General features: G+C 47.1%; 9 protein-coding genes across 9 annotated transcripts; 5 read left to right on the forward strand and 4 right to left on the reverse strand.

The window, feature by feature from the left end:
• Nucleotides 1-95: 95 nt before the first annotated feature.
• Nucleotides 96-3,045, forward strand: AO090026000212 (uncharacterized protein; the record flags this gene model as incomplete). Its single annotated transcript, XM_023236165.1, has 7 exons — nt 96-173; nt 219-579; nt 636-997; nt 1,066-1,386; nt 1,441-1,969; nt 2,031-2,214; nt 2,250-3,045. The coding sequence occupies 7 exons, from the start codon at nt 96-98 to the stop codon at nt 3,043-3,045; spliced, it is 2,631 nt and encodes an 876-aa protein (XP_023090945.1).
• Nucleotides 3,046-3,778: 733 nt separating this feature from the next.
• Nucleotides 3,779-4,888, forward strand: AO090026000211 (adenosine deaminase family protein; the record flags this gene model as incomplete). Its single annotated transcript, XM_001821644.1, has 1 exon — nt 3,779-4,888. The coding sequence occupies one exon, from the start codon at nt 3,779-3,781 to the stop codon at nt 4,886-4,888; it is 1,110 nt and encodes a 369-aa protein (XP_001821696.1).
• A 905-nt stretch (nt 4,889-5,793) lies between these two features.
• AO090026000210 (aromatic ring-hydroxylating oxygenase subunit alpha) lies at nt 5,794-7,086 on the reverse strand (the record flags this gene model as incomplete). The annotated part of the gene is made up of 4 exons (XM_023236166.1): nt 5,794-6,043; nt 6,106-6,278; nt 6,373-6,671; nt 6,741-7,086. 4 exons carry the CDS (start codon nt 7,084-7,086, stop codon nt 5,794-5,796), a joined length of 1,068 nt encoding a protein of 355 aa, XP_023090944.1.
• Nucleotides 7,087-7,735: 649 nt separating this feature from the next.
• Nucleotides 7,736-9,530, reverse strand: AO090026000209 (uncharacterized protein; the record flags this gene model as incomplete). The annotated part of the gene is made up of 6 exons (XM_023236167.1): nt 7,736-7,946; nt 8,003-8,311; nt 8,338-8,825; nt 8,920-8,945; nt 8,989-9,259; nt 9,306-9,530. The coding sequence occupies 6 exons, from the start codon at nt 9,528-9,530 to the stop codon at nt 7,736-7,738; spliced, it is 1,530 nt and encodes a 509-aa protein (XP_023090943.1).
• A 1,262-nt stretch (nt 9,531-10,792) lies between these two features.
• On the forward strand, nt 10,793-11,342 carry AO090026000208 (uncharacterized protein; the record flags this gene model as incomplete). The annotated part of the gene is made up of 2 exons (XM_023236168.1): nt 10,793-10,851; nt 10,889-11,342. 2 exons carry the CDS (start codon nt 10,793-10,795, stop codon nt 11,340-11,342), a joined length of 513 nt encoding a protein of 170 aa, XP_023090942.1.
• Nucleotides 11,343-13,754: 2,412 nt separating this feature from the next.
• On the forward strand, nt 13,755-15,599 carry AO090026000207 (uncharacterized protein; the record flags this gene model as incomplete). The annotated part of the gene is made up of 5 exons (XM_023236169.1): nt 13,755-13,895; nt 13,946-14,206; nt 14,276-14,827; nt 14,939-15,212; nt 15,301-15,599. 5 exons carry the CDS (start codon nt 13,755-13,757, stop codon nt 15,597-15,599), a joined length of 1,527 nt encoding a protein of 508 aa, XP_023090941.1.
• A 1,302-nt stretch (nt 15,600-16,901) lies between these two features.
• On the reverse strand, nt 16,902-17,360 carry AO090026000205 (uncharacterized protein; the record flags this gene model as incomplete). Its single annotated transcript, XM_023236171.1, has 1 exon — nt 16,902-17,360. The coding sequence occupies one exon, from the start codon at nt 17,358-17,360 to the stop codon at nt 16,902-16,904; it is 459 nt and encodes a 152-aa protein (XP_023090940.1).
• Nucleotides 17,361-19,503: 2,143 nt separating this feature from the next.
• Nucleotides 19,504-20,839, reverse strand: AO090026000204 (NAD(P)/FAD-dependent oxidoreductase; the record flags this gene model as incomplete). The annotated part of the gene is made up of 2 exons (XM_023236172.1): nt 19,504-19,693; nt 19,746-20,839. 2 exons carry the CDS (start codon nt 20,837-20,839, stop codon nt 19,504-19,506), a joined length of 1,284 nt encoding a protein of 427 aa, XP_023090939.1.
• A 1,243-nt stretch (nt 20,840-22,082) lies between these two features.
• AO090026000203 (U2 snRNP complex subunit HSH155) lies at nt 22,083-25,829 on the forward strand (the record flags this gene model as incomplete). The annotated part of the gene is made up of 2 exons (XM_001821637.3): nt 22,083-22,092; nt 22,144-25,829. 2 exons carry the CDS (start codon nt 22,083-22,085, stop codon nt 25,827-25,829), a joined length of 3,696 nt encoding a protein of 1,231 aa, XP_001821689.1.
• Between the last annotated feature and the right edge of the window lie 44 nt (nt 25,830-25,873).

Consider the following 25,873-nt stretch of genomic DNA (forward strand, 5'->3'; position numbering starts at 1 on the left):
TAGTCTATCTTACGTTCCGTTCTTGATAGCTAGAACTATCCTCACCTTTTGAGCAGGATTTGGTCTACCCTGGCGCTTCCTCTCCAAGCATCAAGATGAGCAGCAGGCGCCCCAACAGTTTAGCCAACACATCGTGCGACAGCGAGAGCAGCCACTGTCCCCCCTACCAGGAGGTTAGTATCGCTGGAAATATCTTCGTCATATTCTAACAACGCCAGCAACACCCCTTCTACCAAGAAGAACCGGACGAGCAAGAGATATCGCTCCTGCAGGAGAACAGCTCCAGCCATTACAGCACGCCGTTCGCCGATCCTGTCGCTGAATCGGATTCACACCGGCGATATACGCTTCATGATCCCGGCCCGATGGTCTTTGGCGCCCCGGAATATGAGCCGGTTCAATCAAGTGGAATGAAGACCCGCGCAGGGCTGAATCGATACGGAACGAGGAAGATTAATCTAGTGAAGGGAGCTGTGCTGAGTGTCGACTATCCGGTTCCGAGCGCAATTCAGAATGCGATCCAGCCGGAGTACCGTGATGCTGAGGAGGGTTTCTCGGAGGAATTTACACACTTGCGATGTGGGTTGACCTCAGAAATTAAGAGAATGGTTCGGCTCATTGATGATCTTAATTAGATACGGCGGCGACGTGTGACCCCGACGAATTTACCCTACGCAACGGATACAATCTTCGGCCTGCTATGTATAATCGGCATACCGAGTTGCTGATTGCTGTTACTTATTATAATGAGGATAAGGTTCTGACTTCACGTACTCTACATGGAGTAATGCAGAATATTCGGGATATTGTTAGGTTGAAAAAGTCGGAGTTTTGGAATAAGGGAGGCCCAGCGTGGCAGAAGATTGTTGTCTGTTTGATCTTCGATGGCATTGAGCCCTGTGATAAGAATACGCTGGACGTACTAGCCACAATTGGGGTCTACCAGGACGGTATTATGAAGAAAGATGTAGACGGCCGAGAGACCGTCGCACATGTGGTGAGTTGGGGTTAACTCCGTTGATCAGGACTGGTCATTTTGTTATATCTAGGCACTGACAGCAGTAGTTCGAATACACGACCCAATTGTCAGTCACTGCTACTCAGCAACTAGTCCGACCTCACAGTGACGAATCAACAAGCAACCTCCCGCCGGTTCAGTTCATATTCTGTCTAAAACAGAAGAACAGTAAAAAGATCAACTCGCATCGCTGGCTTCTGAACGCCTTCAGTCGAATACTAAATCCTGAAGTTATTGTCCTTCTAGACGCAGGCACAAAACCTGGCCCAAAGTCTCTGCTATCGCTGTGGGAGGCCTTCTATAATGACAAAACACTCGGTGGAGCGTGTGGTGAGATCCATGCAATGCTTGGCCCACGCTGGCAAAAGGTGAGCTAGGTGATTTCCACGCCTATACTCACGGAGGCTAATTTCTAGGATCAGTGTTTAAACCCCCTTGTTGCTGCACAGAATTTTGAATATAAAATCTCTAATATCCTGGACAAGCCATTAGAAAGTGCTTTTGGCTATGTCAGTGTTCTGCCTGGTGCTTTCTCTGCCTACCGATACCGGGCTATTATGGGCCGTCCATTAGAGCAATATTTTCACGGTGATCATACCTTATCAAAACGCCTTGGTAAGAAGGGTATTGAAGGTATGAATATCTTTAAAAAGAATATGTTTTTAGCGGAAGACCGCATCTTATGCTTTGAGCTAGTAGCCAAAGCTGGGTTTAAATGGCATTTGAGCTATGTAAAGGCAGCGAAGGGTGAGACTGATGTCCCTGAGGGAGCTGCTGAGTTTGTCGGTCAGCGACGCCGCTGGCTAAATGGGTCGTTTGCGGCAGGCCTATACGCTATTATGCATTTTGGGCGTATTTATCGCAGTGGTCATAGTATCATTCGATTGTTTTTCTTGCATATTCAGATCCTTTACAATATCTGCCAGCTCATCATGACCTGGTTTTCTCTTGGTGCGTCCCAATACCCGCAGTTTGCATGTTAGACAGGGCTTGATACTAACGTTTCAGACAGCGTCATACTGGCTAACAAGCTCGGTGATCATGGACCTAGTCGGTACCCCGAGCAGCCACAACAAAGAAAAAGGCTGGCCCTGGGGTAATGACGCTTCCCCGATAGTCAACACCTTTCTGAAATACGGGTACCTCTGGGTACTGATGCTCCAGTTCATGCTAGCCCTTGGTAACCGACCAAAAGGGTTAGTGCTCCTTCTTATAATATGATTGTCAGCAGCTTACGAAGTAACAGTGTTGTCACGCTCTACACGATCTCCTTCCTCTACTTCGCTCTCGTGCAGCTTTATGTTCTCATCCTCTCCTTCTACCAAGTGGTTGGTGTCTTTACCGGCGGTATGCTGGACTTCAACTTCGATGATGGTCTTGCTGCCTTTATACAGTCATTCTTCAGCTCCTCTGGAGGTGGTATCGTGCTTATTGCGCTAGTATCCACATACGGCATTTATATCATTGCCAGTATACTCTACCTTGACCCTTGGCATATCCTAACCAGTTCATGGGCATATTTCCTCGGCATGACAACAAGCATCAATGTGCTCATGGTCTACGCGTTCTGCAATTGGCACGATGTCTCCTGGGGCACAAAAGGATCTGACAAAGTAGATGCCTTACCGTCTGTAACGACTCAGAAAGACAACAATAAGAGGAATTTTATTGAGGAGCTCGATAAACCGCAAGCCGACATTGACAGCCAGTTTGAGGCTACCGTGAAACGCGCCTTAGCGCCATACGTTGAACCCGAAGAGGATGGAGGGAAAACCTTAGACGACTCATATAAGAATTTCCGGACCGGATTGGTGTGTCTTTGGGTCTTTAGTAACTTGCTCCTAGCGTTGATGATTACCGCTACGGGGGTGGATAAGATATGTTTGACGAATACGTCGACGACCAGGACAACCTGGTTCTTCCAGATTATCTTGTGGATTACGGCGGGCTTGTCACTATTTCGGTTTATTGGGTCGTTGTACTTTCTTGGGCGAGCGGGTGTTCTCTGTTGTGTGTCCCGGCGTTGATTCTTTCTCGTTTGTACTATATTGTTTTGTTCCTATACTACTGATTGCCTCAGAAATGATACTTTATTTTTCGACTGAGTGGTACCATACTTTTCCATCCTTTAAACAAGAGCAAACGGAGCTGAAGCAATTGGGAGAGAAACGCGCAGCTCGCGGTCTTGCGCAGCTACTTATTGGAATTTATCATTTGATACTTAAATTGATATTCTCACATCAATGGAAAGTGCTCAAACTTAATACGTGGTCATTCCAGACTTATTATGTTTTAAAAGTATTATATTACAATTATAATTATTAAGAGCTTAAATTATCACTACTTCGTAAGCTATCCTACTCCAGAATAATAAAGAGTTATAGGACTACTTGGTAGCTGAATCAACTAGCCAGCCAGCCTAATTAGGGCTATTAAACCAGCCGGAATCCTACGCCTAACAATTAGCACTAATTTGCCCTCATCGGAAGATCTCCGCAAAGATATGCAACAACAATGCGGGGAATCCAAAACTTGAATGTCATTAGCTACAGCCTCCGATCCTTCGCACTTTTCTTATCAGAAGAACGGCTGATTGTCGGACAGTGCCGCCGAAGGAATAACCCGAAAGAGTATTAAAATGCATTGCCCAGTGTCTCTAAAGACCGAAATACTACTAGTACGTACAACATATTCAGAATATGATAGAGAGAACTTAAAGCCCTAAACATACCCTCCATCATAGTTGATTAGATACAAAACATGAACGGCCTAGAAATAACCCCCTTCATAACCACCCTTCCCAAAGTCGAACTCCACGTCCACATCGAAGGCACCCTAACACCAGCCCTCCGATGGAAACTCGCTCACAGAAACAACATCCCTCTCCGCTACCCCACCTACGAAGCGCTCCTTAACTCGTACAAGATAACATATAATCACCGTCGCGAACTCAACGGCGACAATGGTGCGCCTACCTTCCTAGAAACCTATTACGAAGGCTGCCAAGTCCTCTGCACAGATGATGATTTCTACGAACTAGCCATAGCATATTTCCAAAAGGCAAAGGACGTGAACGTGCGCTATGTCGAGCCGTTCTTCGATACTCAGGCTCATACTAAACGAGGCATTCCCGTTGAAGCTGTCTTGAACGGGTTTCTCCGCGCGCAGCATGATGGAGCGAAGCAACTCGGAGTGAAAAGTAACTGGATCTTCTGTTTTCTGCGTGATCATCCAGTCAAGGAAGGATTGGAGGCGTTGCGCTCTGCGTTGCCTTGGGCTCGAACAAAAGATGGAAAGGGGAAGGGGTTATTTCATGCGGTCGGACTAGCGAGTAATGAGTATGATCGTCCTCCGGGACTCTTTGAAGAGGGGTTTCTGTTGGCCAAGGAGGTTGGTTTACATGTAACCATGCACTGTGATGTTGATCAGAAGGATGTGGTGGAGCATATGCATGAGGGTATTTTTGATGTTTGTGCGGGAGCTGGAGCGGATCGGATTGATCATGGTCTCAATGCTACCGATGCTCCGGAGTTGATGGCTGCGTTGAAAGAGAAAAACATCGGGCTCACGCTTTGTCCGCATGCGTATCATCGCAGACAGGCTACGGAGGTGCTTTTCCCTAAAATTAGGAAGTTGTGGGATGAGGGTGTTCGGTTCTGTATCAACAGCGATGATCCGACTTATATGCATGATGTTTGGATTGATGGGAATATGATGAAGGTGTATGAGTATTGCGGTTTTACGAAGTCAGAGATGGGCAAGCTCGTTCGGAATGCGGTTGAGATGAGCTGGGCAGATGAGGTTACGAAGACGGAGATCTTGGATGAGTTGGAAAGAGTACTGGGTGTTGAGGAGAAATTGATTAGTTAGCAGAGCGTTCAGTATGCTCTAAGGCATGTCAAGCAGCTCTGTTGAAGGAGATGATGATAGCTCATGCATTCACGAAATAAAGAACAAGTGCACCTAACACGAGTGATTATACCCAATAGAGAGTCTGTCCATCAGATGACATAGCGCGAGGCACTCAGGCTCCAACGAGGGCCGTATAAACCCCCCCCTCCCCTCTGTTTCCCCTCCTTTCATTTCTCATCCCTCATCAAGTCTCTTGTCTTCCTCATCATTATCATCTCCCCGGTGGTAAGTCGGGTATTGACTGTATTGATTACCTCAGATAATTCTAGATTGATGGTTAGATCGACTTAACGCAGACGGTGCGAGTGACATCGTGCTAGTCATTGTTCTCTTGATGGCATTCCTGGCCACGGCTTCTCATTCTAATACATTTCCCTTTAAATTTGAGAAAGGTTGCTGTACTATAGCCCCATTGTTGAGGTCTTACATCATCCTTCGTTCCCCAGTCATGTCAACAGGCAAGCTATTGCCCACTTCTGCACGTATACAAGTAACCGGACTGATTTACCCTTAAGGTGCCTCATAAGTCTTGAAAGCATTCAAATTCATTATTCGTATACGTACAAGTACTCCAGGGGTTGACCTAAACACTGTCGATATGAACGACATTTAAATCCCATAACTCAATACACTCTCCGTTCGGCTACCTCTCACCATTCCAAAGAGCCATCGCCTGAACATTCTAACCCCTCACAGAACTTAATTTCCTCCTGCAACTTATCAGAAGCCTCGTACTGCGGCACAGCCGGCCAAATATCCTTCCCAGCTTCCTCTTCTCTCTTCCTATGATCAAAGACCAATTCTCGAACCGTTTTCTGGAAATATAATGGCCCCTAAGTACCACATTAGCATAAGCAAGCTTTTCACAAAATGTACCCAAATCGAACCTTCTCAGCCCGAGGATGCAACTCCCCATTCACAAACACTCCCGCATTCAAATTCTTCTGCGCCGCGTTACACAGATCCTTATCCTCCCGCAGGACCTGTTTGAAAAACTCATCGATATACGTAAAGTCCTCGTTCGAAGCATTGTTATGTCTGTAGACATCATACTCCATCCGAGTCTGTGTTGCCGAAACAGGAAGACAGCGCATCATGTACCAAAACGACGGTCTAGAATCTTGTCAGTAACTTCCTACCAATTTACACCAACGAATAAAGTAAAAACAACATACGAAACTGTAATCGACGCATTGGGGAAATAAAAAGTACTAAAGATCCCCAGGCCAGGCGTATCCTGCTTATCGGCGTTGAAGTGCTGGATATGTCCCGCTTTAGTCTCGACGTAGTATTTGCTCAGATCCGAGATGGCGTTTACGCCTGGATGGCCCGTTGGACAGTGGTAGCACTATTCATATCGTTATCACCAGTTTCTCTCTTATCTTCATTACTTTCGGATAATTTGGAATCATAAAGGGGCAAGGGAGGAAGGAGGGATATACTTCATTATAATTATCGGCCAACGTCTTCCAATTATAATCCCCCATCATACTCCACGTATGATCGAAATGATACTGTGAAAGATCAAACCCCTGCAAACGAGGCTGCTGATCCACGCCCTCAAAGTCCTCTTCCCAAGATACGCTCGGTCGGTCTCCAGCCTCTAAGTTCACCCACACAAAACCAAGATGATCGATATGGACATGAATAGGGTAAAGACCCATCTTCTCTTTCTCGAACCCTTCCACATCCTGGTACCGGGGTGCTTTGGCAAGCTTACCATCCAGGCCATAAGACCATCCTGTTCAATCATTCTTAGCGATTTGCTTCTTCAATCAGACGCTAAATCAAACAGCCAATTATAACTTACCATGATATTTGCAAGAAATAATATTCGCAGTCCCAGACTCCCCTTCCGACTGAATAACAGGATACGCCCGATGCCGACAAACATTATGAAAAGCCCTTATTGTCCCCGTTCGATCTTTTATAATAAAATAGCCGTATCCGGCCACATTAAGCTGCACATAATCACCCGTCTTTGTGAAGCGGGTACGGTGGGTCACTACCATCCATTTCTTGGAGAAGATTGCGCGGCGCTCCAGGGCGTACAGCGCCTCGGAGCGATACCAGGAGGATGGGAGGGCTTTTGTTTGGGGTTTTTCCTTGATAGGGGTGCTTGTGGACTTTGTGGTGAAGGGGAAAAGGCGGTTCATTTTGGTGCTGGTGGAGAGGGTATGGATATAGATACAGGGTTGGGTTTTGGTTTTGATGATGGTTTGTGTTTGCGGGATATTGGATATCGGGTCTGGCTCATATGGGTTTGTGGTACGGGTTTTCAGGGGCTGATATATTGTGTTTCATTCTTGGGCTTTTTGTTATATTGGTTCTCGTATCATTGTTATCTTGTCTTGGTGTTGATGAGGGGGTGGTGGCGGATCCGGACCGCTTCCGGGCGGAGTTGGAGTTGGCTAGGGCTTGGGTTTTGGACTTGGCTGGGTGGAGTCCGTAGTTGATGAGTTTAATGTAGCCTTACGCATGACTTGCATTTTTCTCAAGGCTATACACGTAAATCAGGAGCGTAAATTCTATAGTAATATATGCTGGTAAGGCCGTAATAGTGATAGTAGGACTGGGTACACTGTGAGGGGTTGGAATGATACGATCATACTCTTACGTCAGTTCGCTATGCCATGATATGTTTCCTAGTTTCATATGATTAGACATAGTTAAATTATAACCTAAAACCAATAGATACATATATTCAGACTTCGTGCTTCAAACTCAAGTACCTCAGCTCACCGTAGAGACATCAATCATGCGATGTGCCATATGCTCTCCTTCCTATATACAAATAAAGCTATATCATGAGGAATCCCCTGGTTCGAATGGCAAAACCAATGACACAATCCCAATAACCCCAAAGAACGCACAGCAAACCCAGATAGGCACAGACGTCGTGACATCCCCGAAGGTCGCGATGAACGGGGCTGAAAGAGAAGCAATCCGACCACAGGCGAGAGTCAGCCCACAGCCAATGCCCCTATATGCATCTGGCATGACCTCTGGCGTATACCTATCCCGCAATGTTAATATCAAATGTCATGTTCTGTAAGATTAAGTTAAACTGACCCGTAAATGATGCCGTACAGAGCATTGAGCCAAAAGTTAATCATGCTAGAAAAGGCCAGATTCTGTGACTCGTTCTTGACGGTAGTAAAGGCGCCTGAAAAGGCGGCGCAGGCGCAGGCTGTCAGTGTCATTGAGCGTCGACGTCCGAGGAAAGGCACCTGTACCAGGAATGCACTTAGAATCGGTCCCCAGATTCCGACTACCGAGGAGATTGACCAGTCTCGGTAGGTCTGATAAGTGCTTCCATCGCCTAAGGTGGCGCCGTGCGCTTCAAGGTAATATGGGAGAAACACGGTATAGACAGGATATCTAAGCTTATTAGCATATACTGTTACCGTTCGCGGGCTGTGGATGGAGGGGTGTGGTACGCGATGCCGATAAGTAGCCATAGAATAACCAAGCATATCATTGAACGAATCTGTTTCGAGCCCTGGAATAATGCGCCAACCATGGAGGCGGCTTTCTTAATAGCGCTCTTGGAATCTTCATGCTCATGAGGGCGCAACTGATCAACCATCATCACATATGTTGATTTGTTGACTTTGCTCATTGTATTGATGGACGCCACTGCTTCGTTCAATTCTCCCCGTGATACAAGCCACTTGGGGGACTCGCTCATTCCCAGCGTGAAAGTGCGCAGAACTGACATTATGAGACACAATCCCCCAAGAATGATGTACAGGTATCGCCATCCCATGTTATTAGCTTTGGTACACGTTTCCGGAGTAGCGCCAGCTGGGCAACAAAAGTTCACCACAAGTGGCCAGGCTATCCATAGTGAGTCAACGAAGCCCTTTCGGATGAGGAGAAGCAATACGAGTACCTATCAGTCCAGTGATAGCATTTCCAAGCCCCCAGAGACATGCAAGCGAGGTAAGGAGGAACGCCCACTTTCGAGGTAGAGACTCTGCAAGTACTGTGAGGTCAATTGCCACTATATCCCCTTATCAGTATGAGCACAATCTTCCATAAAACGGTTTGCTTACAATTCCCGCCGCCAAAAAAGGCAGAGAGCACAACGAAAACATTCAACGCAGCCCAGTTGGGTGAGGCGGCACAGATGGCAGTAAAGACAGACACGCCAAAGATAGACGTCTGCCACGCTAGACGACGGCCAGTTAAATCAGCGATAAGCCCATAGACGACAGCACCGACTCCTAACCCTGCGTATTGTGTGGCGGAAAGGAGTGTTCCGTATCGAGGGCCGAATTCCTTCGAGGCTTGGGGCATGACTAGACTGATGGAGACAAGAAGCATCTGATGGTTTATTAGAAATGGACAACGCTGTTGTAAAAGAGTCTACCTGATCTGCAATGAATCCAAATCCACAAGAGATCATCAGCTGCCATTGATAGCGGCCCATTCCGATTGATTCGATTGCATTGTTGATAGCGAGCTGGTTGAAGTCCGGGGGGTTGGCTCCCTGGTGAGATGTTACAGTACCTTCGGCGAGGCTTGGCTTTCTAGTTATTATCTCTTCTGATTTCTTTTCGGCATCCATCTGACTGAGAGTAGTGTCTTGGTTCATTTCTGGGGGAATATTCTTTGATGGGCTTGAGACATCGAGCAATATGAAGAGTACATTGCAGGTGTATTGGGTAATGGGATTATATTTCGTCTCCTAAAGAATAGCCCCGTGACGAATGTTTTCTGTCAAAAGCCGTCTGATAGCTCAGCGGATTCGGCCCGTATCCGTGAGGGGAGATCAGAGTCCATAGGAGGAGTGATTTATTGTGGAAAGCCAAGTTTAACTTTGGTCGCACGGCCTATCTCCGCAACGTTTCTTTAGCAAGACGGATATTCGTCACAGAAAACAACCGGGCTGCATTTGAATCAGAGTTTTGTTCGCTGTGCTTTAATGAATCCCGAGGTAGGTACACATCTTCGTAGAAATCGTCGACCATCTCTCAACAGTCCGCGAATAAATGCCAAATAAGATTACCCTAACAGCGCTACAATAGGAATACCCTTAGCTTGTAGAAGTCTCTTGTCCCAGGGATGGCCCCTCTTGCCAACCACCTTTTAAAACTCCAGAGTAAATGAGATCTCTACTATACAAGACGTCTAGGTCACTACCGTGGCCTTCCCGACTAAACATCGGGTCTAATCTGTGGGCAACTATAGACTCTACTATAATATAAAATAAATAATAGCCCCTGCTCTTACTAAAACCAAAGTATCATAGAGTATACCGAGGATTTAGGTCGGTTCAGTAAGCAAGAACACTTTACGCGACGTAATTTCCAAGGTTTAATTGTATCTTGCCTCAAAGATCAATCGCAGCCGGCCTGGGTTTGAGGTAAACTGATCTCTCAGGCCCTCCCATACAGTGTCGCCCGTTTCGCCTTCCGGGAACCGGAAGCGATATTTCTGAACCAATTGTACCGTTACAAGTCGCATATCACCCATTGCCAAGGGTCGACCAAGACAACTATGATGACCTGATAAAGATTCCTCTATCGGAAATAATGCGGACAATGGATCTCAGCCACTTACAGGTCTTAGAAACGATTGATCCTAGGCCTCTAATACCGTGGCGGACCCGCTCATGTACTGAGATTGAAATCGAGCCGGATCGAGAGAAAGGCAGAGAGAAAGGCTTAACATGTATCAGAAGGCGTCACTATTTTCTCAGATATATCAGGACAACACAATAACCTAGGAGCAGCCGCAGTCACCTTAGACAAACATTGGAGCATTATAGCACCAGTGACCGCGGCAGGTAAGAATCAGTTCGATAGAGCATCGGTCGGTATATACAGCGGAGCTTATAGCAATGTTCTATAGAGGATGCCCTGCACTGGGCACCTGGCGCTGCACCTGACAGCCCTACTCGTATTCCCAATCCGGTTAGTCTGTTGTTTGCACAGTTTGTGTGCTGTGTAGTGTCCATCGACAGTTTCATCCTCTTATTTCCAACCCTCAGTCGATAACATCTTCATCCACTGATAAAATGGCTGACGAGAGAATTGTGCTTCCGAGCATCGCCGAGATCGAAGCATCAACCGATATCCTCAGCGACCCCAGCAGATCCGTCAAGGTTGTCCGAGTAAGAGAGCGCTTCGCGGTCAAAGTGGGCACCTCCATTGCGCCGCTAGAAGCAGAGAATATGCAGTTTGTGGCTGCTAACAGCAAGATCCCTGTCATAAAAGTCCATGATCATTTTGTCGATCCGGAGACCCAGAAACGATACATAATCATGGATCATGTCCCCGGTACCGATCTGCAGAAGTTAGCGCCGTCTCTTCCGGAAAACCAGAAGAAGACGGTCAGCAAACGCATTAGAGAGGCGCCTGATGAACTGCGACGTATCCCTTCCAAGGGTATTTTGGGAACTTGAACCGCACGCCTTACTACGAGGGCATTCTCTCCACCCTTGATCACGACCCGAGCATATATGGTCCCTTTGAAAACGAGGAACAATTGAACCAAGGCCTTTTAAAATACCTAGGGCAAAGGGAGTCGCCGCATTACGTTCGCCTGCTTCGTAAACCGATCCAACGTACACTTAGGGGACACAAAACTGTCTTCACCCATGCGGATCTCCAGCCGAAGAACGTGATAGTTGAACAGAAAGGAGTGTGTGAAGATGGAAGTCCAGAGTATCAAATAACCCTAATTGACTGGAGTCTGGCTGGCTGGTATCCCGAATACTGGGACTATTGCAATTCAACGGTCTACTGCCAGGGAAAACCCGAGTGGCTTGAACTAGTCCCGGATATCTTCGATGAGTATCCAGTAGAATACCTCATGATGCGAATCTTCTACACATCAATTTTTTACTGAAGACATTTGTAATTTTAAATGCGCAACTGAAAATGAAAGTAGCGTCAGGAACAAAAGAGCGTATTTTATATAGAGTTAAACCCATAGCCGTGCGAGTTGATCTACGTAATACCAAAACAGATATTGGTGAGCAAGACTCGTAAAACGGCCGCCGAAGTAGCCATTTTCAACCGCTTGCTAACTGTCACATCGTTGAATTGAGTATATAATAATTATTATAGTAGAGATTTATATGAGAAGACCGAATGGAGAGTATTACAAAGTGTAATGTATAGAATTTATTGAGCAACTCAAGCCACCGATCGAAGCGAGGGATCACGGCTTCGTATGTATAATTTGTGGGCTGAATCCAGGCTTTGGGCGCCTTTTATCAGCAAGCAAAACCCTATCACAGTCGGGGCATATAGTACCAGGTTCCGGTGATCAGAGAGTCTTCTATATGACTACGGCGGCCAGCCTTGGGAAAATTTATCTGTGTGGAGATTCTAATCAGAGTTATCAATTTCGATTTCTCATCGAGCCTATAGTCTATCTTCTCTCATAAGACCCTTCCTTCAGAGCGGTAAGTTGTGGTCTATAAACAACAGTTCGTTGAATCTTCTAGTACTACTAGAGCATCTAATTACTAGCTGAAGCTCGGTGTTAACGTTCCCAAGCCCGGCCCGGAGTACAGTACGTAGTGGGTACAAGTCTTGTCCCGCCCGGTCCGCAAAGCTTTTTACCCCGCTCCCGTGCCAAGCTAAAGAAAACTTAAGGTTCATTTACATTCCGCGCCGGTTCCACTGCGCAACTACAATTGCCGAAACACCGGACCAACTTAGGTGTCCGATCTCACGTCCTGCTACTCAAGGTTGAACTTTCTCCAAGACAACTGAAAACGCGAGGGCAGAGGATCCCGGAAACTTGTGCACTTGCCCTCCGAGAATAATTGCCAGTTGTGATTCGAAAATAGTTGGGTAATAATGGATGGTCGGGCTGCTGGCCACACGGAATTAGTTACAGTGGTCCTGTGACCCCTCATTGATAAGAGCTTACAAAGGAGTCAAGACCGTGGGGGCCCAGAACTATTGTGCCCAGAGGGTCAGCACTCATTTCAGCGTATGATAGCGCTTGGTGGGATTGATTTTTCTGTGTATCTCACTTACATATCGATCCCCCTGCTCCATTTCTAATTTTTTAGATTGAATCCATGTGCCCATTGGATTTTAGAGCATAGACTAAAAGTTTAGGGTCGGCGTTTGATGGCTGGTCCAGACGATCCGTTGAATGGCATTGGTGGAGTGGACTAGAGCTATGGGGCCATACTGGACGCCGGGAAAATATAGACTTTACCATAGCTGTTAGTTTCCTTTCCCCCCGTGGTTGACATCCCGTGCGTGTCCTTTGAAGCTGATTTTAAATTTGAGTTATATCTAATGAATGTCACGGTTACATTATATTATAAACTCAACTAGATAAAGAGATGAAGACTCTTTTATATTCACTCAGAATTTCATTGATAGCCGTACTTGCTCAATCTCGAAATCCAAGGAGGTTCTATTGAAGTCCTGCGAATGGGCCAGAACATTCCTCAGGTGCATCAAATTCTTGATTAACATGAACATTACCATGCAAGTTGTGATGTCAATTGAGAATTGAGTTTTGCCAAATGTAAGGGTCAAGGGAGAAAAAAAAGGTAAAGAGAAAGCAAAGGAAGGAAAAGGAAAAGAGAGAAAGAAATAAGAAAAGACAAGATCCAGATCGCCGAAGGTCCTTCCGAATCTGACTGATCGGTCCACCGAGTTCTCCGCAATTGAATCCCCCACGTTCTTGGGTCTTGCCATCCCCAGTCACCGCCTGCGACCAGACGTTCAGGGATCTGCTATAAATCGCTCCCTGTATCCATTTTCTACCATTCACTGTGGCTGGAATAAAAGAAGAAGGAAAGCATCCTATTACCCGGCTGATAATGATGGGCTTGGATACCATGGCATCCGAGAAGGAGGCAGCTGGTGGAAGGGTTTCTAGCAGTCATTATGACCTAGAAACCTCAAAGCCAGGTATCGAGCAACTTGAGTTGATTGCTGACCCTGATGATGGCTTATCTGAAGAGGAGAAGGCAAAAATAGTACGTTACTCACTTTTAGAAGTACCATGCAGGTCAGCTGATCTTTTTAGGATCGACGCTTGCTGAGGAAGTTAGATATGCGACTTATCCCTTGGCTGTCGTTACTCTATCTAGCATCTTTCCTTGACCGCACAAATATTGGAAATGCAAAGATTGATGGTCTCCAAGAAGCACTTCATATGACCGACGGTCAATACAACGCTTCGCTGACCATCTTCTTCGTCTCCTATTCTATTTTTGAACCTCTCACTAACGTGCTGCTTAAACGGACACTACCTAGTATCTTCATCCCAACAATCATCGTTCTCTGGGTATGTAATATAACGAAATGCGCTTTACTGAAAAAGAAATAGTTCTGATCGAGAATTATCATTATCCAGGGCATTTGCATGACAACAATGGGGCTTGTACACAACTTTTCCGGCCTTATGGCTGCACGATGGTTCCTTGGATTAGCGGAAGCTGGTCTTTTCCCGGGCATCAGCTACTATCTTTCCTGCTGGTATAAACGATCTGAATTCGGTATTCGTATGGCCATATTCTTTTCTGCTGCTGCATTAGCGGGCTCGTTTGGCGGCCTTCTGGCAGCCGCCATTGCCAAGATGGATAGGGTGGGTGGGAAGGATGGCTGGGCCTGGATCTTCATCCTAGAGGGTCTCGCAACCGTTGTCATTGGGGTGTTTTCTTTCTGGCTGGTGTACGACTTCCCGGACAAAGCTAAATTCCTATCTGATGTGGACCGAATCCGCGTGATGCGACGTCTAGCTCTAGACCAGCAATCCAGTACTGCAAAGGAGCACGAGTGGAAATCCTCATATATGTGGGACAGCCTGAAAGACCATAAAACTTGGCTTGGTGCTATCATCTACATGGGTGCTGATGGAGCATTGTATGCTTTTTCATTGTTCGTACCAACCATTATCAAAGAACTAGTAAGCCAGCCAAGTGTCCAAACTGCTTCAAAGAAACGACATCGCTAACTATTTACTAATCCAGGGTAAATCGAAAAGGTCTTATTCGCCCAGGGATTTGATTACTGACAGATATTAGGCTACTCATCTACACGTGCACAGCTTCTCAGTGTGCCTCCTTATGCTTGCGCTGCTATCTTAACAGTCTCGGTTGGCTACATAGCCGATCGCACGGGTCAAAGAGGAATATATAACATTCTCGCATCTATCTTGGGAATAGTTGGTTTCGCAATGCTACTAGGCACGAATTCGCCCGGTGTTAAATATGCGGGAGTCTTCCTTGGAGCTATGGGCATTTATCCCTGCATTGCTAATACCATTGCCTGGGTCAGCAACAACGTAGAGGGTAAGTCATTTGTCTGTCTATCAACGTTTCCATGATTCAGTGATTGCAGTATATATTTATATAAAATTACTGACTTTATAAAAATAAGGCATATATAAACGTGGTGTTACCATCGGAATCATGATCGGATGGGGAAACCTAAACGGTATCATGTCCTCCAACATATATCGCAGTGCCGATGCACCAAGTTATTATCCCGGTCACGGTACGGTTCTGGCGTACTTAACACTCTTTTTGTTTGTTGGATCAGTTGCAGAATACTTTCTACTAAGGAGGGAAAATCGAAAGCGCCGACGTGGCGATAGGGACCATCGTGTTGAGGGATTAACTCCTGAGGAAATTCAACAGCTTGGTGACAAGAGGCCTGACTTTATCTACACGATATAGCCTCATGCGGTAGTGTTATTCTTTGCGACTTTTGGCTAAGATGTTTTGTTGTTGATTTTAGAATGGCTTGAATAGTGTGTTCGCGAAACTAGGAGATGTAGAAATACATTGGTGGTTTCATTTTCACCTGTGAGCGTCACCATAATGATGATACTTGACCCTGTTATTAGTCTCAGCTCATTTCTGTATACCACAGCAGTGGATTTCAATCAATCTGAAGAATTCTCCTACCTCTCATGTCAGGCGCAAGAAGCTGTCATCTCCGGCGCAGCTTCAGCCGAACACAATCTAATAATATATTCCAATCCAAATGACAAAGTAAACTCTCCAGTTGGCCTATGAGCCTCCTTTCAGCTTCTCATCATACTGTTCCTAGAGTACCTCACTGAACATTAGTATCAATCTTGGCGTCGCCGAGGACTTCCTGATGCACGACGAGCTGCGCGGGTATCCAGAGGACAATGTCGGTTTTTCCTGTCGTCAGGTATCTGCAGCACTTTTCCGCACCTATCCCAAGCGTCTAATAGAAGGTTACAATCACATCACTGATTACATGGAAGATAATGGAATAGGATATTTTAGGGAAACGTAAGGACTTCAGTCATCATCTATTTGTTCCTTGCTGATATTCATTCTCGATGGCAATACTGGGCTGTTTTGTATGGGCTCGTATACTTCCTTGTCCCAAGTATAATGGAACAGATGAGTATTCTAAATTGGAGGAAATAATTTTGGAAATCTGTCTTGGTAAGGATATGAACGTCGCGGATGAAGATAGTTTTATTCCGGACAATCCTAAGAACGGATGGTTTCGAAATACATTTTCATATGACAAAGACAGATTGAGTGTGGGCCTGGAGTAACTGACGAGAGGTCTAAGGCAGATCAAGAGTGAAATGCTGGGTTAGGTAGGAATTCTTGAAACTACTCAGTGGAGAAATCAGTCTGAACTGTACACAGGCTTCGTGATTGAACAATAAGATATTCACCCGACCCATTACATGGAGGAAATAGAACATGCATGGATTTCCTGGTTCAGTGCCAATTATACATAGTATAGATGGATATGACAAGCTTTATAACAGAATAATACTCTCTACATAATGTGTATTCCTTCTTTCCGTAGGTGAGAGCTTGGGAAGGAATTGGACTTCGCTAGTGTCGACGGAGGAGGATCTGGTTCATGCAAAAGATGGCCTCTAGGTCAATTGTTGACGCGGGAGACAATGGTGAGGATATAAATAAGGCCGTGAAGGATCGACGGATGGGCTGGGAATCGTAGTTTCAATTAAACATAGTTACCTATGAAGAAGTAAAATTCCACCAATCCTCAATTGCCCTTCCATAGCTCTCCGGTGCCAGAAACAGATTATCATTCAGCATCCCTTCCGCTGGTGTTTTTATCAAACCGAAAGGCTCCGCAGATGGAACCTGATGCATATCCGGTCCGGATGTAAAAGAGGCTGGTGGAGTTGAAACAGACTCCGGCGGATACGCAACGACTTCTTTGGCCACTGTCTTGTGGCCAGATATCCCTGCCGACCCAACGAGAGGAAAGTCTGGATCCGGAGTCATGAATCTAGAGGCTGTATGTCTGGCGTTAGGGTCGGATAGTGTTGCTCCAAAGAAATCATTAGAAGATTGGGAGCTGCTGGCCCGGTCATAGACGAGTAATTCCCACAGGAGTTTTGCGTTGTTGGACCACGACTGGCTGTTTGTGCTTGTGGAAACGCCTTCCCGTAGGCGATGTAATTTTTGCATCTGTTACATTAGCGATGTGCTTTACAAAGGTTGTTTGCGGTGGAAATCGAGTACGCACCATATTTCTGACATGGGGCCATCGCTCTCCCAATGGCTGGAGAAAACGCACACATTTATTATAGCCGTTCCTCGCCGTATCTCGCAGCCCTTGGTCATCGACAAGCTGTGTTGAAGATGTATTGTAGCGACAATAACTACACAATGGGCCAAGATCGGATCGCAGATCTCAAACCCTTTATGATCTACAAGGTCAATCAAGTGAAGAATCCAACTCGCGTGGAGGGTAATGTTCTCGAATGACTGCCGAATGAAAGAGTGAGGCATGGTATGTCTGAAGCTTCGCAATCTCATCGATAGTAAGAATGGGTGATTCAGTAAGCACGGAATTGTTTCGAACATAATCTGGACAAAAAGCCAGGGACCCCAGAAGTCACGACGCTGATTTAGCTCCTGTAAACTGTGATTTTGTATATTCTCTGCGTGGTACCGGTATTTGAGTGGGACAAGACTATCGAACTCAGTATGTCGAAAGGAAACTACGGAGTAATCGGATTCGGGGAACCAGGGAGGAAGAGAGACTGGGTCAACTTTGGTGGCAGCGTAGTTCATTGCTAGGGCCCACACCTCACTCAGTTGGATAGTGTAGGAGACGAGACCAAGGTCCTCTTTTGTATTTGATCCTCGTGGTTCTCTGATTGACGGTGGGGTGTATTTAGGCGATAACCCCGATCCAGTATTGAAGGGCGTGTGAACGCCTGATATAAGTCGACTTGTTTGAATCCCGTCTCCTTGGAGATGCCGCAGCATATAAATGCTCCAATAGCAGCGACGCTTTTCGTCCGCATCTGTTTGAATGTTGGCCAGAACTTCACCAGTAATGCTGACGCTTTGTGCTAGATAATCCGCCATGTTCAATGTCAATCCTGCCTGGATGGTATGTCCCACTATCACGAGTCAATAATGAAGGCCTTAGAATTCTGGAGACTCCTCACCTGAGAATTCGAACATAGCGAGTAGACAAAGCGTTTGTAAAGTCGAGAGCTCCAAGTTGCCATTGTTGATCCGGTCCATTATCATGGAGCGAGCATTTTTGGCATATTCCAGGATACGTGCTTCCCCAACTTCTACTTCGCGTTCGAACCGCAGACTGATAGCCTGAATTGCAAGGATAAGTTCGGGGTCTCGAGTAGCGATGGTTTCGACGAAATTCTCCGGATCAAATAAGGGAAGTGGTTGATAATTACAGAAGCTGAGATATACTTGAGCCGCTCTCAAATTGAGCTCTGGTTATCAGGATCTCTTCTTGAGTCTCCAGCGTGCTCATCTCGTGAGCCAGACTCCATTTGAACAGTTACCGGCGTCATTGTCTGTCTAGAGTTACTATAGCCTGTATCAGCATCGAGTCTTATAAATTAGAGTTTATATAAACCCACCTCAAACTACTTATCAATTCTTCCAACCTCCCCTCTACATTTTCCAGCCGCCTCGCCTACCAAATTAGCCGTGACCATCCGGAAGGGTTGGATATATACGTGCCATTTCAGTTGCGCCAGGGCCTAATTCTACAGAGTCAGAATACACGCATTGTTGCCCCAGCCGATCACAGTACGAGCAGACTGGTCTCTCGCCTGGACAGCGTGACTTTTTTCGCCTGTAGACGTATCAGAAGCTATCTGTTTACGAGTGCAGTTATCCTTACCGGCATGGATCACAGGCTTGGCGGGCACGTTTGGGCGGTCGGTAGTCATCAGTCGACATTCTCAAGCTTAGCTGGTAGTATTGCTTTGACGTGAATCTGATAGCTAGGGAGTTATATTATGGTTGCGATGATTGGGTAGCCTTCTTATAGCTCATGCCAGCATGCACGCTAAAAGTCTGATACTGCACAGCTACCTTATCTTTCAGTGCGGGGTAAAGTGGAGAAAGATATTGAGGGAGGACCAGAGCCACTTGAATGGCTGGTAAAAGCCAAGGATTTTGGTAGAAGTCATTGATTCACTTTTCACGATATTCTATATCAGCTGACCAGTCTTTCATCTATAATAAATGATTTTCAGCAGCTACGGGTGTAACTACGTTGTGGTTTAGCTTTAACACTGACAATGGATGCGATTTTCCCTTAGGGAACATTAGCATATGTTTTTTACAATTTACTCTGTTCTTCAGCGGACAACATCCGTAAGGGGGGTCCTCCCCGGCTTCCGTCCCCAATCTTCAAATCTCCACTGCCATCGGGCAAACGAAGCCTCCATTTCTGTCGGAGGGCCTCGGGGGCACAATTTTCATAGCGGTCGGCTATGTACCGACCAAGAACAGGTAGGAATTTGAAACCACTATATTACCCAAGTTAGTGAAAGCATAGAGTAGGCCGGAATTACAACTTACTGTCCAGCTCCTCCGATAGCAACAAAAAGCCCATCCATCTGAGGATGATAGTCAACAACAAAGTCACCCTCTGGGGTGTCCGTATACCAACACAGACGACGATTCGACCAGGGACGATCGGCGAAGCGTGGTATGAGCTGCCGAAGACCGTCTCGTAGGGCTTTGTCCGCCTCCTGAGGAAGGAAAGATTTATCGGCGTTATTGGAACCCAACTTCGGCGAGGACACCGTTCGATTCGTAGCAACGGAACGGATGGAAGTTGCAAAGCCGTAGCTGTGCCGGGCAACTTTGAGAATGTTCGTTCCCGGTGTTGGCGGGAAACAGAATATGCCACTTGATAAGTTGATCATCACAGGTGTCTTCGCGATACTGCGGGCCTCTTCGGGGCTGAGTTGGATGAAGCCTACAGGTTGGCCTGACGCTGATGCTGTATGGGTCACATCCAGAAGCAAATTCGACCATGCGCCGGTACTAAGGATAACCTGATTTGCAGGAATAAAGTCACCACTGGCCACATTCACACCGACAACACGGGACCCCTGTGTCCGTAATGAGAGAACTGTTCCCCGTGGCCCAGTCACGAAGGATACACCCGCCTGGCTACATCTGTGACTTAAATGACGAATACTTCCCTCAGCATCCGCCCAGCCACCTTCAGGGTTATGATATGCCCGAAGACTACTGAGGTCCGCGTGGAGATCCGGATACATCTCTTTCAGGCCATTCCCATTCACAAACTCTTTCAGTGTCCGGCCTTGAGCATGAATAATGTCTAGTGATTTTTTAATGTAAGGATTTGACGCTGTCTCCGATAGCATGACAAATCCTGTATGGTGATAGTGGTCTTTGTACTCCGATTTCCAACCCTTGAGAGCCTCTTGAGCCATTTGGGAATACACGGGGTCAGCATATTCGGATCGGATAATTCGAGAAATGTCGACACTGCTACCATCTGGGACTGGAGGTGGATAGCGGTCGAGAACAGTAATATTTTTGTACCCGCGCGAGCTCAATTCAAGTGCCGTTGATAGACCAAAGACGCCTGCGCCTATGATGAGAATAGTGTCTGTCTTGGGCGAAGTTTTGTTTGCCATCTCGGCTAAGTACGATATACACAAGGACTCTGCAAAAGTTGAAAAAAAAAAAACTATAATGCACTCATGGAAGGGCTGGAAGTAAACCCGGGGTTAAAAATATAGTCCCAAAAGACGTTTCAACAGGAAATCGCGATGGGATGATACTAACCACATACTTTGGGCGGAGCCGGTCCGTCATCCGTCCCCACCCGGAGGGCGTCATGTCACTACTCTGATAGGAAGAGTTCGATTATCGCCTCAGGCATCATAAGATAGGTTAACAGAGTAGACAAATCAGTCCATAATTAATTCGTCAATATAATACGGTCTGGACTCTATTTACCAGTTGTTTCTTCCGCAGCACATGCCTATTATCATGCAGCATTTCAAAGAAAACACTAACAACACTTTGAGGGATGATTGTATCTCATCTTAAGCGGTATCATAGTTCTAAAGGCAGTTTGATATGCGGCGCGTCTCCAGATAAACTGCCCAATCAATTGCTCAAGGCTAACAAGGTAGGTTCAGCTCTAGATGCGGAGTCCCAAACCAAGATCTGAATTGGAAGCCAAGGATAGTCTCGGGAGAGTCCTGAGAGACTAAGAAATTATCCGTTGTCGACAACTCAACATTTCAAGGATTAATTAGGTTACGTTATTTGGTTCTAAGTCTGAGAAAATTACTCAATACTATTTAAGGGCAGCGACTATTGTGACAGAAAATTTCAAAACCGTAGTGCATTCTCTTGTCAAGCTTGATCAATACGCGCCACATAATTTTATATATACATACGTCTTCACTTGGGATGACTTCGGTGCACTTAATCTTCACGTACTTACTCAAGTAGTGTGTCCTACTGAGTAGTAGCTTTAAGTACTTCATCCATCTAGTTATACAGCCACTCTACAAATCATTAATCAAAGCTGGTGAAATGAGAGGAAACAATGAACTGAGGGGTCGGGTCCAGTTGTTGCGAAGGCGTCCACAAGGGCTTAGCGTCGGCGGTCATAGATCCGCACTAGTCCACTTTCAATGTATGCATCATGTGACGCTCGTTAGTCAGCCACCAGTAATGAGTTCCGCCGCCAAACGTCGTCTGGCGCTGAAGGTATTTTCATCATCATAGGCGTCAACGCATTGCACCCGACACCATCCCCTAGAGTTCCGTGATCACAGGGTATGATCCGGATGTAGCTATTGCTACCCCTTCCTGGGATTATATGTTCTCTGTCTGATCTCTGAGCAACTCTTTACTGTCACCATGTCTGACTGTACGTGTCACCCCATGGCTTGATCCACCCCGTTACTAACCCCTTTCGCAGCCGATTTCGAAGCCGTCCGGAGGCTCCAAGCTGAGCGGAATGCCGCTGCAGCTGGAAAAAAAGGTTCTAGGACCTTTGATCCGTCTAGCCAGCGCACTGACAACTCGACCAAGGCCTCCCTGACTGAATCCTTCGACACCACCCTTTACGAACGCGAAGGCGCCGACAGGTTTTCGGGCTACGACACTTCGATCGCCGTCAATGGTGATGACGAGGAGATGGAGGATGCGGATGGTGGCCACCGTCTGGTGGGACAGTATACCGCAACCAAGAGTCAGATGGATGAATTCGCCCATGGTAATGGAGTGGAGGAGGAGGACATCCTTCTCGGCCGCGAGAAGGCGGCGAGGATTGCAGACCGCGAGACAGACTACCAAAAGCGCCGATTCAACCGTGGCCCTTTGACCCCCACCAGAGCGGACCCTTTCGCTGCGAACACTCATGCGAACGTTGAGGGAGAGGGCCAGACGTATCGTGAAGTCATGGCTCTGCGTGAGCTTGAAAAAGAAGAAGAGCGTGTTCAGAAGCTGATCGCTGAAAAACAGGCCAGTGGCGAGAACGGTGTCGCAGAACATGAGGCCACATTGAAGTTGGAGGACAAAGAAAACACTGACGCCGGCTCGACCGTCACCGTTGCTACGGGACGCAAGCGCAAGCAACGATGGGATGTGACTTCCGAGTCGACCGAAGCAGCTCCCGAGGCTCCCGAGCCTCAGGAGACAAAGAAGAAATCACGCTGGGATCAAACACCCTCCCTTCCTGTTCCTGGCGCCGCCGAAGAAGCACCTAAACGTCGATCGCGATGGGACCAGGCACCTTCTATCACATCAGCCACACCCGTTGGCAACCAGGGGCTCGCAACCCCCATGCATCCTTCACAAGTAGGTGCGGCGCTGATTCCAACCAGCTTTGGAACTGATATCTCTGGCCGCAATGCCCCCTTGTCGGATGAGGAACTTGACATGATGCTTCCGGGCGAGGCCGATGGCTACAAAATCCTTGACCCCCCTCCGGGATACGCGCCAATCCGAAACCCTGCAAGGAAACTTATGTCGACTCCAGCTCCCATGGCCAGCGCGACGGGTGTCGGGGGCTTCATGATGCAAGAACCTGAAAGCGCACGTGCCTTGGGAAAACAGCTCCCAACAGAAATTCCAGGAGTCGGCGATCTTCAGTTCTTCAAGCCCGAGGATATGGCATACTTTGGAAAGCTTATGGAAGGTGGAGACGAGAGCGTGATGTCCGTGGACGAGCTGAAGGAGCGGAAGATCATGAGGCTACTGTTGAAGGTCAAGAACGGCACACCACCAATGAGAAAGACTGCCCTGCGTCAACTCACAGATAACGCACGTCAATTTGGGGCCGGCCCCTTGTTCAACCAGATCCTTCCGTTGCTCATGGAGAAGTCGCTTGAGGACCAAGAGCGCCACTTGTTGGTCAAGGTTATTGATCGTGTTCTCTACAAGCTGGATGATCTTGTCCGCCCCTACGTGCATAAGATTCTCGTCGTCATTGAGCCATTGCTTATTGACCAGGATTATTATGCTCGTGTCGAAGGTAGAGAGATCATCTCCAATCTAGCAAAGGCAGCAGGTCTTGCTACCATGATTAGTACCATGCGTCCCGATATCGACCATGTCGATGAGTATGTCAGAAACACAACCGCACGAGCATTCGCTGTGGTCGCCTCGGCACTTGGTATTCCCGCTCTCCTCCCCTTCCTCCGTGCTGTGTGTCGCAGTAAGAAGTCTTGGCAGGCAAGACACACTGGTGTTAAGATTGTCCAGCAAATCCCCATTCTTATGGGTTGTGCTATTCTTCCTCATTTGAAGGGTCTGGTGGACTGCATTGCCGACAATCTTAGCGATGAGCAAGCCAAGGTCCGAACTGTTACCGCACTAGCAGTAGCAGCCTTAGCTGAGGCCGCTAACCCGTACGGTATCGAAAGCTTCGATGAGATCCTCAATCCTCTTTGGACGGGTGCTAGGAAGCAGCGTGGTAAAGGTCTGGCTGCATTTCTCAAGGCTGTTGGATATATTATTCCTCTCATGGACGAAGAGTATGCCAATTACTATACCAGTCAGATCATGGAGATCCTACTCCGAGAGTTCTCTTCCCCAGATGAGGAGATGAAGAAGGTTGTTCTTAAAGTAGTGTCTCAGTGCGCCAGCACTGATGGTGTGACAGCCGGCTACCTGAAAGAGCATGTTTTGACCGACTTCTTTAAGAGCTTCTGGGTAAGGCGCATGGCCCTTGACAGGAGGAACTACCGCCAAGTTGTCGATACCACTGTCGACCTTGGACAAAAGGTTGGCGTCGGTGAGATCCTCGAACGCGTCGTCAACAACCTGAAAGACGAGAGCGAGCCTTACCGGAAGATGACGGTGGAAACCGTTGAGAAACTCATTGCAGCCCTGGGAGCGGCAGATATTTCCGAGAGGTTGGAGGAGAGACTCATCGATGGTGTTCTCTACGCCTTCCAGGAGCAGAGCATTGAGGATATTGTAATTCTGAACGGGTTTGGAACAGCGGTCAATGCACTTGGTACTCGTTGCAAGCCGTATCTTCCACAGATCGTCAGTACCATTCTTTGGCGATTGAACAACAAGTCCGCTACTGTGCGTCAGCAGGCTGCAGACCTGATTTCTCGCATTGCAATGGTTATGAAGCAGTGTGGGGAGGATGCACTAATGGGTAAGCTTGGTATTGTACTCTACGAGTACCTGGGTGAAGAATACCCAGAGGTCCTTGGTTCCATTCTGGGTGCTCTACGTTCCATTGTGACCGTTGTCGGTATTAATCAGATGCAACCACCCATTCGAGACTTGCTTCCTCGTCTTACACCCATCCTGCGTAACCGTCATGAAAAGGTCCAGGAAAACACCATCGATCTTGTCGGTCGTATTGCGGACCGTGGTCCCGAGTCTGTCAATGCTCGCGAATGGATGCGTATTTGTTTCGAGTTGCTTGACATGTTGAAGGCACACAAGAAGGGTATCCGTCGTGCGGCAAACAACACTTTTGGTTTCATCGCCAAGGCAATTGGTCCTCAGGATGTTCTCGCAACACTGCTTAACAACCTACGTGTGCAGGAGCGTCAGTCACGTGTTTGTACTGCTGTCGCCATCGGTATCGTGGCTGAAACGTGTGCTCCGTTCACTGTGCTTCCAGCTCTGATGAACGAATACCGCGTACCTGAATTGAACGTCCAAAACGGTGTCTTGAAGGCCATGTCCTTTTTGTTCGAATACATCGGCGAGATGGCTAAAGACTACGTTTATGCCGTTACGCCCCTTCTCGAGGATGCTCTTATTGATAGAGACCAGGTGCATCGCCAGACTGCAGCCAGCGTTGTCAAGCACATTGCTTTGGGTGTGGTCGGTCTCGGATGTGAAGATGCAATGGTCCACCTTCTCAACTTAGTATTCCCCAACATCTTCGAAACCAGTCCTCACGTTATCGACCGTGTTATCGAAGCCATTGATGCTATTCGGATGGCCGTTGGCACGGGAGTGGTCATGAACTACGTCTGGGCAGGCCTGTTTCACCCTGCCCGCAAAGTCCGTACACCATACTGGCGGCTTTACAACGATGCTTATGTGCAAAGCGCGGATGCAATGATTCCATATTATCCAACTTTGGAAGATGATGGCTTGGAGAGATCTGAATTGTCCATAATAGTTTAAAAGCGACTTGCTTGTTCATGTATCGTATCACTTCACTTTCTAAC

Source organism: Aspergillus oryzae, chromosome 3 (genome assembly GCF_000184455.2).
Source record: "Aspergillus oryzae RIB40 DNA, chromosome 3".
Taxonomy (NCBI): Eukaryota; Fungi; Ascomycota; class Eurotiomycetes; order Eurotiales; family Aspergillaceae; genus Aspergillus; species Aspergillus oryzae.